This window comes from Lactuca sativa, chromosome 9 (assembly GCF_002870075.4).
Source record: "Lactuca sativa cultivar Salinas chromosome 9, Lsat_Salinas_v11, whole genome shotgun sequence".
NCBI lineage: Eukaryota > Viridiplantae > Streptophyta > Magnoliopsida > Asterales > Asteraceae > Lactuca > Lactuca sativa.
The window spans coordinates 35,809,946-35,825,695 of record NC_056631.2 but is presented as its reverse complement, the minus strand read 5'-3'; the positions used below and the strand labels follow the sequence as shown (position 1 = coordinate 35,825,695).

Here is a 15,750-nt window from a genome sequence, read left to right as displayed (position 1 = left end):
CTTGTGGACTTGTGGTTTCGTGTTTTATCCGTGTTACTTCCTAACATAATGGATTTGGAATTTACATTTTGTAGGATTTGGATTTAAAAAGATTTAAGGTTGATAAAAAAAATTGAAATTGTTTGGCATGAAAGAGACTTGAAGTGTATTTAAGATAAATAACAAAAACATTTAATACAAATCTTATGTTTATTATTTTTGTAACAAACCAATATTAAAACTTTTTTTGATTATGTTGTTTTAGTGATTTAAATATGTTATTATTCCAATAGTTTGTTTTTAAACACCCCCTTTCCAAAAAAGGGCGGGGGGGGGGGGGGGGGGGGGAGGAGGGTTGAACATTTAGTAGTTGAGATGCGAAATTCCACATAGAAGATCCAATGTTTAAACCTTTGCATGCCCAAATTACTATTATTGATATGCGATTTACCTCGCATATGAGAGTTTATAAGGGTTTATATGAGTCGTTCAAATAGTTTACCGTTTTTAAACCCCTTCCCTTCACAACTTAACTCATCCGTCAAGGAGAGTAATTGGCATTTACAATATTAGACTTAAATTTCTAGATTTATATTTGTCTGTGTCTTTCGGATTCTAGTGGCATTATTTTTAGGACACTATTTAACTGCTAAATTAAATATTATTTTCATGCTTTTAGTAACACAACAATATTATATTAATAAATAAGTTCCATTTTTTTAATTTTAAATCAAATATAAAACAACACTAAGACAATTAAGATAATACAGAGAAACATAATATCATTGCTTCAATTCAAATTTGTCTAACAATAATATTCTTAATATTTAAAACACAAATGTCTTAAAAAAATTAATAAGTCTAAATGTTGTCCTAGTATTGTTAACCAAAAAACAAAAATGATACAAAAAAATGATCCATGAAGCTTCCTTTGAAACACAAATCTCATGGACTTCCATTTCATTCCCCCTTTCTTATTCACTTCCTTTGAAACCTAGAATTATAAAGAATAAAAAATGTTAACCAAAAAAGCTGATCCATGAAGCTATTACTATTTAATTGAGTAAAGTTAAAGAGGGCACTAGAACAAGACATAAAAATTATGCATACATGAGAGGATTGGGTCAACTGTTACATGACACATACCATATTGAAACTATACATATCTCAATCAACCAAATTAAAATTTCTAATAAAACATGAAAATTAAACTTTTTTTTTAATTAATAGAATTTTAAGGCTCACATACATGTCTGATTAACTTTCAACCAATTTATAGGGATGACCATCACCATGGCCATTTGATTTCTTATGTTTTTTCCTATTGTGAAATGTTGAATCATCAACCAAAATTACGTTTCTACCCCTACTAAATCTAGACATTCTTTCAAATGCCTTATTTACAAGATCACCCCCTTCCGAAGCCGAAGTTGGAGTTGTTGGTATAGAATCCACAAACGACCATAAAGTTGATGAAAACCACGACCGTGTCATTGCCATTGTCTAAGTCATTTTTAGGACATTGATTTACATAAAATTCAGAATTCACTTCGATTATTACACCTAGGAAAATCACGCAAAATAGAAAAAGAAAAAATTATGTAATCAGCTATTGATTACATATTATATATGTAATATGTCGGATGAGGAGCTCTTAAAGAGCATGGTCTTGAAGTTCCCGAGAAAAGGTCAAAGTTCCCATGTCATTGGCGTCTAGACACGAGCTCTTAAAATGATAGAGCATATCATCCATAAATGCAAGAAATAGCAACCTACTTTTATTTATTTCTTCATTCTTTAATTATAGCATCCTACTTTCAACCTTCTTTCTTTTAGAAAGCTCTTCCCAACATTTTACCACATTACCCTTTACTCTAAATAATCACTTAAAGATTAATGAAATTTATTTTTATGTGTGAAGTAAGAACAAATGTATCTTTATTTGAGAAGGGTAAAATTGTCATTTACTCAAACTTAGACATTCATTCGATCTAAAAACAGAAACAGTCTCGCTTACTCAATGGGTGTTTCGTTTGGACTTGATGCAAAAAGAACCACTTAGAAGATAAAGTGTGGCAAAAGATCTTTTTCCCAGAAAGTTTCAACTTTTTCACAAAAAATTCAAATATTATTTATCATGTTTAATGGGAATAAAAAAAGAAAAAGGCCTCAATACCTTATGATGGATGAGAAATAACTTGTTGAGTTGTTTGAGTAGTTGTGATGTTGCTATCTCTATGATTGTTGTAATCCCACAAATCATAACTTATTTGAAATTCATCATTACCATGATTCAAAACTTTACTCTCAAGACCCGAGTTTTCAGGTCCATACTCCACAAACCCTGAAATAAATTCATGGTAGAAATCGAATTCTGCCAAAGACCCAAACTCCGGAATGGAATCAGAAATTCCGGCTTGTGGACCAACCAAATCATCCATTTCAATAAAATCTTTCAAATCACAACTATTCCCAGTCTCTTCCACTTCCGGGACTTGAGGAAGAATCTCTGGTTCATCAATAATTTTGTTCAAAAACTCAACAATATCATTTTTAAACACATTCTCCTCTTCTTGTCGCAAAATTTTCACATCATTCACCGGAATCGGAATCAGATTCCGTTTCAGTACCAAAAAAGCATCAAGATCCACACAATCTTCATTATTCCATCCCTCCTCGACAAATGGAGCCCTATATTGCTCCCTGTTTTTGGGTCAGAGCATGCTTTTCTTAAAGATTTTGTAAAGGACATAGTGTTCTTAGGTAAACGGGCATCTTTTGAGCTCCAGTCGGTTTGTCTTCCTGAAGGTGCCCGACCTTGGTAATAGAAATCGGGTTAAAAAATAGTGTTTTCGAAGCGACTTGCAGCAAATTACAAGAAATTGAGTTAAAAAGTATTAGTCATAATACTTGTACTTAATGCTTTTTTGCATAGCCTCTTTGTATAGGTTTATGTGTGTAACATTTCATTCTATTTATTGATTTTCTCCCTGCCTCTTTTGGCATTCGAGAGTTATTCCTTTCTTGGTATCAGAACGCCTGATCGAATCCTCTTCCTTTTCTCTCTAAAACTCTTCGCCTCTTCCATGGCCGGATCATCTTCTTCTGATTCTCTCGTCTCAATGAACACTATTCTCCACCTAATCTCCAATCACCTCACCTCCTCCAATTACCTCATTTGGAGAAATCAACTACTGCCGCTTCTCTAATATCATAATCTCTTGCCTCTCGTTGATGGCTCCTTCGCTAAGCCGCGTTCCACGATTGTCAAGGAAGGGACCTATGTTCCAAATCCTGAATTAGCAGAGTGGCAATTTGTTGATCAAAGGGCAGTCATACTTCTTCAAGCTTCTCTCTCTAAAGAGGCTTTTTCAGAAATTGTTGGGCTCTCTACCGATAAGGAAATATGGGATGCCCAAGAAGACGCATGTAGCAGCTCCTCCATCGAACGAGTTCAAAACCTTCGAGATCAACTCTGCCAGGTATCAAAAGGCTCTTCCTCTATCTTCGATTTTGGGAGAAAATTTCGCATTATTTATGACCAATTGTAGGCTATTGGACACCCTGTTGCCGATTCTGATAAAGTCCATTGGTTTTTGTGTGGTCTCAGTGCTCCGTTTGAGACATTCTCCACCGCCATCCGGGCATCTCGTTCTACTATGACGTTTCACGACCTTCTTGCTCAGTCTGAAGATCACAAATTATTTATGCAATCCATCAATGGGTCTGTCACTCCTCCGGTGGTGTTCAATGCTCATTCGACTAAATCTCAGTCAAATCGGGATCGCGGTGGTCGGAATTTTCGTGGGGGTAGAGGCCACAGGCGTCGTCCCCTGCACTACCATCTTTGTCGCACAAATGGCCATTTTGCCAATGCGTGTCCGCAACTTGTCCGGTATGCTTCACCCACTCCGAGTTCTCCTTCCCTTAGATCGGATGCTGATCTTGCTCAGGCCTTTCATGCCTACTGCCACGTGACTTCATCTGGTCTGCATTGGTATGTCGATTTGGGTGCAACCGATCATATGTCCTCCACCACGGCATCAGTTACACATCCGACTCCCTTCCCCAGAAACGACAATGTTTTCTTTGGAAATAGTACCGCTCTTCCCATTTCTCATGCAGGGCACACCTCCTTCAAAGGAGATATCCATCTTCGGGATGTGTTAGTCATTCTGCGACTTACTAAAAACCTCTTATCTGTTAGCAAATTAACCCATGATAATTGCATGTATGTTTTATTTTCTCACCTGCATTTTTACATTCATGATCGAAAGACTGAACATGTTCTAGCTCAGGGGCAATTTAGTCAAGGTATTTACATGCTTTCCATCGGTCCTCAAGCCCTTTTTAAGTCCACCAAAGTTGCGTTGAAAGCTTCTTTTGATTTTAGGCATGCTCGTTTAGGGCATGTCTCTTATGACGCTATTTCACTTTTAAATAAACAGGGCCCGTTGTTGGTTTCCTCCCTTTTACCTAACCTGTCCATATGTTCTTCTTGTCAAATGGAAAAGGCACATCGATTACCTTTTGTAAACAATGATAAACGTGTTATGAATGTTTTGGATCTTATTCATTGTGATCTTTGGGGTTCATCCCCTGTATGTTCTGTTGATTCTTATTGCTATTATGTGTCATTTGTGGATGGTTTTTCACGCTTTACGTGGTTTTACCCCTCAAAGCTAAGTTCGATTTTGTTGATGTATTAGATGTGTTTCTCAAATATGTACAAACTCAATTTAATGCCAAGGTGAAGATTTATCAAAGTGATGGTGGCACGGAGTTTCTAAATCACAAAGTCTGGTCCTTACTTGATATTAATGACACGTTCGATCGCATATCATGTCCTTATACCCCTGCCCAAAATGGTTGGGTGGAGCGCAAGCATCGACATATTGTCGAGACCGGTCTCGTAATGATGTTTCATGGCTATGTTTCCCCTAATTATTGGGTTCATACGCTTAGCTCAACGGTATATATCATAAATTGCCTCCTATCATATGTCTTACATAATAAATCTCCATTTTGAGTTGCTCTACAACACACCGCCCACATATGCTCATTTTCGCCCTTTCGGGTGTCGGGTTTACCCATATCTACGGGATTATGCGGATCACAAACTATCCCCTCGCAGCCTTCCCTGCATTTTCCTTGGTTATTGCTCACAATACAAGGGTTTTCAATGCCTTGAACCATCTACATCTCGTATTTACATAACCATGTATGCTAAGTTTGATGAACAATGTTTTCCGCTCCTTGATGACTCCAAGGCTACTCCGACACATTTACTTGCTCTAACAAAATTGTCATATGCCATGCTACCTGCTCCGGTCTTGCCGACTCCTGAATTTGATCCAGCGCCATCTCCAAAGCCATGCAGTATTTGTGTTAATCCTGTCCAATCTTCCGCTACCACTGAGCCTGATCCCACCAATGATACAACAGGTTGTTCGTCCGACTCCAGTGACACTGTTTCTGATATAAGTGATGCCCCGACAGATCCAGGTGGTGCTCCTTCTGACTCTGCTGATGATTGTTTTCCGAATCCCCCATCGACAACATCACCTACTCCGACTTCACCGGTTCCTATGTCTGGTTCTTCGGTACTTATAATGATCCCGAGTCACCCAATGATTACTAGAGCCAAGGCTGGTATTTTCAAACCAAAACATCGAGCGGATATGGCTAGCTCCATTTCTCATGGGCTTCTTGCAAAGCTTCACACTTCCGCTGATCCAAAAGGGTACAAAGTCGTTGCTCAATCTCCTCATTGGGTCCAAGCCATGGAACATGAGTTGGATGCTCTCCCGAAAAACAACACCTTTATGTTGGTCCCTCGACCTTCCAATCATAATGTTGTCGGCTGCAAATGGGTGTTCCGAATGAAATATCTCGTTGATGGCTCAGTTGATCGTCACAAAGCCCGCCTTGTTGCTTAAGGGTTCAACTAAATTCTGGGTTTGGACTACTCCCATACGTTCAGCCTGTGGTCAAGGCTTCCACGGTACGTGTCATCATATCTTTGGTTATGGCGAACAAGTGGGCTCTCCACTAGTTAGACATCAACAATGTGTTTCTTAATGGGTCCTTAAGTGAGCTTGTATACATGGAGCAGCCGTCGGGTTTCCATAGTACCCAGTTTCCGGATCATGTTTTCCGCCTCAACAAGGCCCTTTACGGCCTCAAACAAGCCCCACGGGCATGGTTTCATCATCTCAGCACCTTCCTGCTTGCGAATGGTTTTGAGTATAGTCGGGCTGACCCGTCTCTGTTTGTTTTTAAACGAGACACTTGCATAATGTACTTACTTGTATATGTTGACGATTTGATTCTTACTGGTAATCAGGACTCCGTGATCCACTCGTTTATCAAAAAATTGCATCTTGAATTTTCCATAAAGGATCTTAGCCGCCTAAACTATTTTCTTGGCCTAGAAGTGACATATACATTTGATGGTCTGTTTCTTGGTCAATCCAAATACGCTCATGACATACTCAAGAGGGAAAACATGCTAGATGCCAAACCGGTGTCGACTCCTCTAGCCACTAATGCAACATTTGAGACCACCAATGATCCGTACGCTGATCCTACCCACTATCAGTCTCTTGTCGGTGCTCTTCAATATTTGACCATTACTCGTCCTGATATTTCGTATGCGGTGAATCAAGTGAGTCAGTTTTTACAAGCACCGACTGTCTCTCACGTTCAAAGTGTAAAACAGATTCTCTGATATATCAAAGGCACTATGTCTTATGGTCTTACGTTCTCTCATCGGAAGCCCCCATCCACCCTGCTCGGGGTACTATGATGTCGACTGGGCTTGCTGTCTTGAGACACGACGCTCTACCTATGGTTACTCCATCTTCTTAGGCGGGAATCTTGTTTCCTGGAGTGTTAAAAAGCAGCCTACCATCTCCCGCTCCAATTGTGAATCCGAGTATTAGGTTATGGCCAATACTGCTGCTGAGATAATCTGGATTACTCACTTGCTCAGAGAACTTCATGCTCTCCCGGATGCTCGCCCCACCTTGATATGCGACAACAAGAGTGTCATATTCCCACACTAAATCCTATTTCTCATAAGTGCTCCAAGCATATTGATCTTGACTACCATTTTATTCGGGAACTTGTTTCTTCCAGCAAGCTTCACACCAAGTTCGTTTCTACCAAGCTTCAGGTGGCTGGCATTTTCACGAAGAGTCTGCCGCGTCATCAATTTGAATTCTTCAGAGACCTGCTCACTATAGGTCCCCCACCGTTCAGCTTGAAGGGGGCTATTAGTCGTAATACTTGTACTTAATGTTTTTTTTGTCATAGTCTCTTTGTATAAGGTTATGTGTGTAACCTTTCATTCTATTTATTGATTTTCTCTCTGCCTCTTTTGGCATTCGATAGTTATTCTTTTCTAAAAAAAAGCTCAAAAAACTTCTTACCAACAACAATTGACTTTGAAAATCTGGAAATTCTAGAACGATGTAAATACAAACCTTAAAGTGTGTCAAGGGTGAGCTTTTAGTAGGATAGAGAAGGCGAATGGAGATATCGATGGGCAGAGCTGGTTATATATTACTTGATAAAACTTATAACAATGAAAAGACATTTAAAATATAATCTATTCTTATATTTTGCATCAAGTATTATGTATCAAAAATAAAAATATTTAAGGTTAAAGTTGAAGAATAAAGACTTCAAAAGTCAAATGTGGACAATTAATTTGGGACATAGGTAGTAATAAAATTTCTATAGGTATTTTGGGTGAGCGGGAATTAAAATTTAAGGAAAGCGGGAATGAACTTTTAGAAAGCAACAGGAATGAAAATTTATATGCGACTAAAAGTCAGATTACAGTGTCATAAAAATTTTGTGCCACTGAACCTGTAATACAGTGGTACAAAAATTTTATCCATAAAACTGTAATACAGTGGCACAAACATTTTATGCCACTAAAAAATTGTGTCACTATATGTAAATTTATTTGTAGTGTTCTTTGATTTATTTGCGTATAAGAAACCTGATTACATAAGAGAGAGGTGTCTTTTCTCACTAAGCATTAAGCTTTCCGGTCATTTATGTTGGGATAAAAGAGAATAAAAAACCTACTCTTAGAGATAGTATGATTTTTTTTACATTGCATTCGATGTTTAGTGTTTGACGGGTCAAATACAAGGATTGGTTTATGTTTAATTAATGACATTACAATAATATATTTACATCGCGGTAAGGGGCCACCACACTTAGGAAATCATCAATCTCTCTTGTCAAACCTCTTTCTTGTCCAAATCCAATATACGGGGTTTATTGGTTTACGACATTACAAAAAACGGGGTAAAAGAAGAAGATAATTAAGGTTTTCACTATGTTTGTGTGTATATATATTTCACTTCCCGACATGTCGTTGGTATAGATATTCGATATACCGCCAATATTTTGTCATTTCCCGCCGAGTCTACGCAGACGACTTGTCGTCGACATAGCTTTTCTGGTCAAAGACATATGGTCAATGTTTAAAAACGGTGTCTTGACGACATGTCGCCGGTATAGGTCGACTTTTGCCGACGACATATGTCGTCTGGATAGGTATTGTCTGCATAGGGCTCGATCCTTGTAGTGGAATGAATGAATCGTAGGTGGCCCATTCAAATTTATAAAACTCAAAATGATAATTAAAACAAAAATATATATGTTTTAGGGTAAAATAGTCACATAAAAATGTATGATGGGGACTAAAATTGAAACAAAATGAAATTACTATGCGTGTCATTTTATATTTGAAAAAGGTGCAGTGGATTTGATTAAAAAAACTACATAATCATGTGGACCAAAAAGGTAATTTTCTCTAAAATGAAATTGGTATGATCGAGTCTTATTGCTATAAGATACATTGACTTTCAGAAATTAATTGGACGTGTTTTAAAACTTCAAGTTCGTCAACCATGACATATACAAAAGGAATAAATACGTATATAATAAAAGGGAATTGTTTTCATCCATTGACAGAATACGAAACCGTCAAACAACTCAGACACAAAAAGTAGATTGATCGTATCAGATGGTCCAACCATAATAATATTATAAATATAAGGATTGAATTATGCATGCGCAACTTGTAATATAAGAAACCCATTGAGCTACTTACATTTGACTTCAAAAGATTGTTAACATCAAATGATGATGAGAGAAATATTCCTTCTCCTCCTCTTCTGTTCCTTGATCGAATCATCAGCTTCAAAGAACACCATTAAAGATCATCTTCAGAGGGGTTCCTCTCTATCTGTTAATGATGATTCCAACGTGATAAGGTCCCCAGACAGCACTTATACATGTGGTTTCTATGGCTTCCAAAGCAACGCTTATTGGTTTGCAATCTGGTTCACAAACTCCAAAGACCGAACCGTGGTTTGGACTGCAAACCGCAACACACCTGTCAATGGCCGTGGATCAAAAATGACATTTCGGGGAAATGGGGCCATGGTTTTGACAGATGTGGATGGCATGGTTGTGTGGGAAACAAACACAAGCTCGACAGATGTAAATAGAGCAGTGCTGCTGAATACAGGTAATCTGGTATTGAAGAACCAAAAAGGTCAGATTCTTTGGCAAAGTTTTGATTATCCAACTGATACTCTTTTGCCTTCTCAGACACTAACAAAGAGCAAAAGCTTGATATCTACCTCCAAAAAAGGAAGTTTTGAATCTGGGTATTTTGGTTTAAGCTTTAACAGTATTAACGTTTTAATATTGACTTATGATGGCCCAGAAATATCAAGTGTCTACTGGCCTAGTCCTGATCCTGGTTTTAATGTTTGGAAGTTTGGAAGGACCTCGTATAACAGCAGCAGAATGGCAGTTTTTAACGATGTGGGTGAATTTAACTCGAGCGATTGGTGGCACTTTAGTGCTTCAGATATGGGTTTTGGGATTAAGAGGAGGCTAGTCATGGACTACGATGGTAATCTCAGAATTTATAGCTTGAACGAGTCAACTGGGTTATGGTCGATTTCATGGCAAGCTATTGCACAACCTTGTAATATCCATGGAATCTGTGGGAGAAACGGGATTTGTGTTCATGGAGTACCACCGGAATGTTCATGCCCACCTGGTCATAAATGGACTGACCCTAATGATTTTAGTCAGGGTTGTAAGCCTACTTTCGATCGAACATGTGTAAGTGCAAACTCAACAAAGTTTGGATTTTTGGAACTGCGGAATACAGATTACTATGGGTTTGATCTAAATTATTCTACACCCATTTCGTTCGAAGCTTGTAGGGACATCTGTTTGGGAGATTGTAGATGTGAAGCATTTAATTACAGGCTAACAGGTGAAGCTTTTTGCTTTACAAAAAGTGCTCTTTTCAATGGCTATAGATATCCTACTTTCCCAGGAACCATCTATTTGAAAGTACCAATTGGCATGCAAACAACAGATTCTGCCTTACTCCTTGCTACTTCTATGGCCACATGTCCCGAGGTAACAGTTAAGGTGGGCTCTCCATCTATGTATCAATCATCTGGTAAAAAGGTGAAATGGGTTTATCCTTTCTCCTTCGTTATAGGTATTGGTGTGGTTGAAGCTTTGGTTATCTTTTTAGGGTGGTGGATTTTCTTTAAGAAAAATGCCATCCTAACCAACTTAGAAGAGGGGTATCGTATGGTATCAAGTCAGTTTAGGGGGTTTACTTATCAAGAACTGGTGAAGGCGACACAAAACTTTAAGGTAGAGATAGGGAGAGGAGGCTCAGGGACTGTGTATAAAGGGGTTCTGGAAGATGAAAGGGTGGTGGCTGTGAAAAGGTTAGGAGATGTGAGCGAAGGTGGAGAGTTTTGGGCAGAAGTGAGCACGATCAGTAAAATCAACCACATGAACTTGGTGCGAATGTGGGGTTTATGTTCACAGAAACAACACAGAATTATAGTTTATGAGTACGTGGAAAATCTTTCTCTTGACCAGAGATTGTTCTCCTCGAGTTTTCTTCAATGGAAAGAAAGGTTCAAAGTTGCCATAGGCGTAGCAAAAGGTTTAGCTTATTTACACCATGAGTGCCTAGAATGGGTGATTCATTGTGATGTTAAGCCAGAAAACATTCTTTTAGATGAGTCGTTCGAACCAAAGATTGCAGATTTTGGTCTGGCAAAGTTGACTCAGAGAGGTGGTCAAGGCTCGGAGTTTACCAGGATCAGAGGGACAAAAGGATATATGGCTCCAGAATGGGCTAGCAACCTTCCTATCACAGCAAAAGTTGATGTCTACAGCTATGGGGTTTTGGTTTTAGAAATGGCAAGGGGAATTCGACTTTCTAATATGATTATGCAGGAAGGAGAAAAGGAGGAATCGGAGCTTATGAGGTTTGTAAGGATAACGAAAACGAAGCTTCAAGGAGAAGAAATGGAGTCATGGATTGAAGAGATGATTGATTCGAGGTTGGGAGGATTGTTTAGTAGGAAGCAAGCTGTAAAACTTGTTGAGATTGGTGTAAGTTGTGTGGAGGAAGACAGAAATAAAAGGCCTACAATGGGTTCAGTTGTACAAGTTCTAATTGATTGTGAGTCAGAGTAGATGTGCTATGAGGCATAGGACTTCCGTGTTTTCGAAAAAAAAAAGTTTAATAATAGAGGAAATGAGGAATTGAAAAAAGAGACGTGTAGCATGATTTTATGGTTGTAACTTGTATATTTGTAGCATGATCACAAAAGATACTTCACTACTTAATCGTAAATAAATTTGCAATTGTTAATTAATTAGTTCATACTAAAGATCAAATTCTCTAATTAAGTTAGTTATGTTGTCGCATTGATATTATTTTACATAAAATTTAATGCATGGAGAGAGGTTGGAAAGGAAGTGGTCCATTGACTTAGAACATGTATGTTTGGGTCTTGGGGAAGGCATGTTACATGGTTGCTTTTTTTTTTTTTTTTTTTTTTAATAATTATTAGGTGTAAGACACGATTGTACGGATTGATTAAAAAAATAAAATATTAAAATTTAAATAATATGTATTTTTTAAAATAAAATTTTGAAATAAAAAATGAACAAACATATTAATTGCAATTTACTATCATGTTTATTACATTTAATACTTTATATATATAAGTAAAAGTATTATGTGACTTTTTTAATTTTAAAAACTCATAAATTGACATGTAGATGTTATTTATTTAAAAAATATAATAAAATGACAAGTGTCAAAATTCATAAGAGATTGATATGTGGCAAAATTGATCTTCATTTATTATAGTAGATTTATTGTTCCGTTTTTTTATCAAACACGAACATTGTAAAGCACTTGAATCTAATAGAAAACGTTCAAATTCCATACAAAGATATTCAACTCTAATATAAATTATCAATAAATCTTACAATACCAAAACATTCAAAGTTCAATAGAAATTAGTCAAAGTTTAACAAAAACCAAACTAATTATCTTAGCTAGAACCTTGCTCATCATTACTCTCATCATTTGCTTGATGGATCGATTGAATTGAACTCACGAGGGATGAAAGTGGAATTGTGTTAGCAGTGACGTAGTTGGGATTCCTAACCATGACCATCAACCTTAATCAAATTGTCATTGCAAATATTTTGTAAAGTATTGAATCTGTTGTTGAATCATTGCAAGTAATTATGTATTTTTGTTGCTTCTATGTGTGCATGTGAAATGGTTGCACTCGGAACGTAATAGGTAAGCCATACTTAGCCTCAAATCATGTTCAACTCCCTCTTATGTAGATTATAAGACTTTTTAAAGACTGGAGACGTTCACTCTAAGACACTTTAGAATGTCAAATCACCCCAAGTTGTCTTTTGTTTAAAATAAATGTTAAAATATATTAAGGCTGTAGTGTGTCATACAGTTTTTACCGTTGGCATGCTGATTGGACAGCCTTTAGCAGCGGTAAACAACACCCCTCACCCAAATATTTTGTCGGCGGCTCTCTCTTTCAAAATGACCTCTTTTTCTTTATTTTGCATACGATAAACACAAACACCAGTACATATGTCCCCATCTGCACAATGGATACATATTACCGGTGGTATGACACCGTTTAGTTTAAAAAGGGTAATATCATTTCATATCCATTCAAGGAAACATTGATAACAACATCTAGGTGGTGACCATGGATAAAATAAATAGAAACTAAAAGGACAGTCCAAGTAAAACAATAGTCTTAAGGACGAAATCCATAACCAGTAACATATCTAAGGGACGAAACATGTAATTATTCTAAATTAGGTAGTACAATTTTTGTTCTATGAAAGGAAAAAGGAAAATAATGCATACGAATGAGCAGCTGTAAGCGGCTACAGGTACTCAACTCTCACATTTCCGGTGCTCCCCAACAGTCTTCTGCGATGGCGTCTGAGAAAGACGCAGCTCTTGCTGCCGTTGCCTCCGACTCTCCCACCATGTACACTCTTCCTCTGCCACTATTTACTCATCTGCTAGTGCTGGATGATTATCCACATAACCTTTTGATCTACATCGTTTCGTCTGTTGTCGTGGGCTTATATATGGCTTTCCGTTGTAATCGTGTTCCTGATTGTATGATTAATGTTTTGTACCACTGATTCGTTAACTAAACCCGTTTCTGTCGTTTTATACTTCCTAAGTCCCAAAACAGGGATAACTTTAGGGCTTTGCAAGTCGATTTACGATGTTATTCAAATGCGAAAAATTGCCATGGCTTTTGGTAATAGTTCATCACAAATATATCTCCTTGATAGGTCCCAAATGTAGAGACCAGAGAGCAAGGAACTTGAATTGATTATCTTCTCTTCGTGTACAAACATTTCTTGAGTGACCAAACTGGAGCATTTGTTAAAATTTGTTGCTAACTTGCTATTTAATGTATTTTACCCTCTATAAAGTGGTGTATTTCTCTTATCTATTCATTGATCAGAATATTGTACACTTATATATATATCAATAAATCTTCGAAAATGGCATTATGCTTGTTTATTCATTAAATCTACATCCTTGATCCTTCTTAGGTTGTAGGCTCCAGTGAAGCTTCTGAACATGTATTCTACTTAATATCTGTACACTTCCACTACCTTTGACTCTTCTTACTTTACCTCAAAATCTTGTATAGATTTAATGATCTATTTTATTTAAAATGGAAGACTTAATGCTTAGCAGTTTCTACCATTTAGATTGGTTTCTTTTAAAATTTTCTAGTTGATTAGCTGGTGATTGCTATAACAGCAACTACACATTTTGATATCTTAGGGGATTACATTTTTTCTTATAAATTTATACTGCATCAAAAGACTTTTCAGTTTTCATTGATTATGTCTTCTTTTGACATCTTCTAAGCTTAAAATATGCTTATGTTGACCTCCTTTTCTCATTTTACAGCTTTGACAAGATTATTAACAAGCAAATACCAGCAAATGTGGTTTATGAGGATGATAAGGTAGCAGCACATTACTGTTTTGACTTCTAGTTGTTGAGATATTTTTATACTTTGAAGTTTGAACTAACTACCAACATTTGTTTAATGATCAAATTTGTATGTACTTGAATTCAACCTTCTTGCAAGAGGTATAAGGGCACCACTCTTTATTGGCTTAATCTGGTCAGAATGACTTAATGGGTTAAGCCAAAAAATCTGGCTTAATGTATAAGGACACCACCCTTTGATTGGGTTAAGCACTTAGTGGCTGTTATTTTTCTTAACTTTCACACTCCTCTTCTTTGGCAGGTTCTTGCATTCAGGGACATTGCTCCTCAAGCACCAACACACATTTTGCTTATTCCAAAAGTTAGGGATGGTTTGACTGGTCTGTCTAAGGTAATTAAGTATATTCACATTTTACACCATCATATATTAATTTAATTTGATAAAAAATATATATATGTTTTTTTGTAAATTTGTATGGTTTGATTTCATTTTCATGTGATGTTGTATTTGTAGGCTGAGGAGAGGCATTGTGAGATTCTTGGTCATCTTCTGTACACTGCAAAGGTTGTAGCAAAGCAAGAAGGTCTTGAAGAAGGTTTCAGAATTGTGATCAATGATGGACCAAATGGGTGTACGTATACTTTTATACTTTTATATTAATATCATTATCATCCATTTAGTATTTTATGCAACTTTTTTAATTATTTTTTGCAATGTTTTACAGGCCAATCTGTTTACCATCTTCATGTTCACCTCCTTGGGGGACGACAAATGAACTGGCCACCTGGCTAATCTAATATGGCATTTCCCTCACTACTCAAAAAAGCCTAGTTGTTTGATATTATTGACTGAATTGTAATGCACATTTATGGGCTGTGTTTGCCTTGAAATTTAAACCAATTAGCAGGACCCCCCTACTATTAATGGCAATGTTCATAATAATAATAAATCTAGGCTTTGAGTACATATTGTATGCTGTCCAAGACTTAAAAAGACCCTCTTTTGTTGTGTTTGACATTTATTAGTCTGAATGGGACAAAATTTGTAATTTTTTTTTTGCTTAATCTTGTCTGAACAAAAGACATGAATGCCTTAATCATTGAACATAGCCCTAAAAGATTGCCGAATCTTCCAGTCATTTCAGCATATTATGATATAATATAAGTTACCCCCACAGATGACATTTAAAGTAGTTTGTAGGTTAACCATAACATTACTACTAATGCAAGCATCATCCAGAGAAATAATAGTAATTTTATTACTTAAATTAAAACTTATTTAAAATTCTCATTAAAATATAAAATGTTCAGGGTCTTCCGTGTAAAATGGACTACTCCAGAGTCCAGACTCTTGGAAAACCTGCTAC

At 36.8% G+C, this 15,750-nt stretch overlaps 2 protein-coding genes and 1 pseudogene across 2 annotated transcripts; 2 read left to right on the top strand and 1 right to left on the bottom strand.

The window, feature by feature from the left end:
- Positions 1-1,236: 1,236 nt before the first annotated feature.
- LOC111882462 (NAC domain-containing protein 17-like) lies at positions 1,237-3,619 on the bottom strand (annotated as a pseudogene).
- Positions 3,620-9,106: 5,487 nt separating this feature from the next.
- Positions 9,107-11,739, top strand: LOC111882463 (putative receptor protein kinase ZmPK1). The gene has a single exon (XM_023878829.3). It carries the CDS (start codon positions 9,145-9,147, stop codon positions 11,533-11,535), a length of 2,391 nt encoding a protein of 796 aa, XP_023734597.1. The 5' UTR covers positions 9,107-9,144; the 3' UTR covers positions 11,536-11,739.
- Positions 11,740-13,226: 1,487 nt separating this feature from the next.
- LOC111882464 (14 kDa zinc-binding protein) lies at positions 13,227-15,350 on the top strand. Its single transcript, XM_023878830.3, has 5 exons — positions 13,227-13,388; positions 14,339-14,396; positions 14,685-14,774; positions 14,898-15,015; positions 15,109-15,350. The coding sequence occupies exons 1-5, from the start codon at positions 13,264-13,266 to the stop codon at positions 15,174-15,176; spliced, it is 459 nt and encodes a 152-aa protein (XP_023734598.1). The 5' UTR covers positions 13,227-13,263; the 3' UTR covers positions 15,177-15,350.
- Positions 15,351-15,750: the final 400 nt, after the last annotated feature.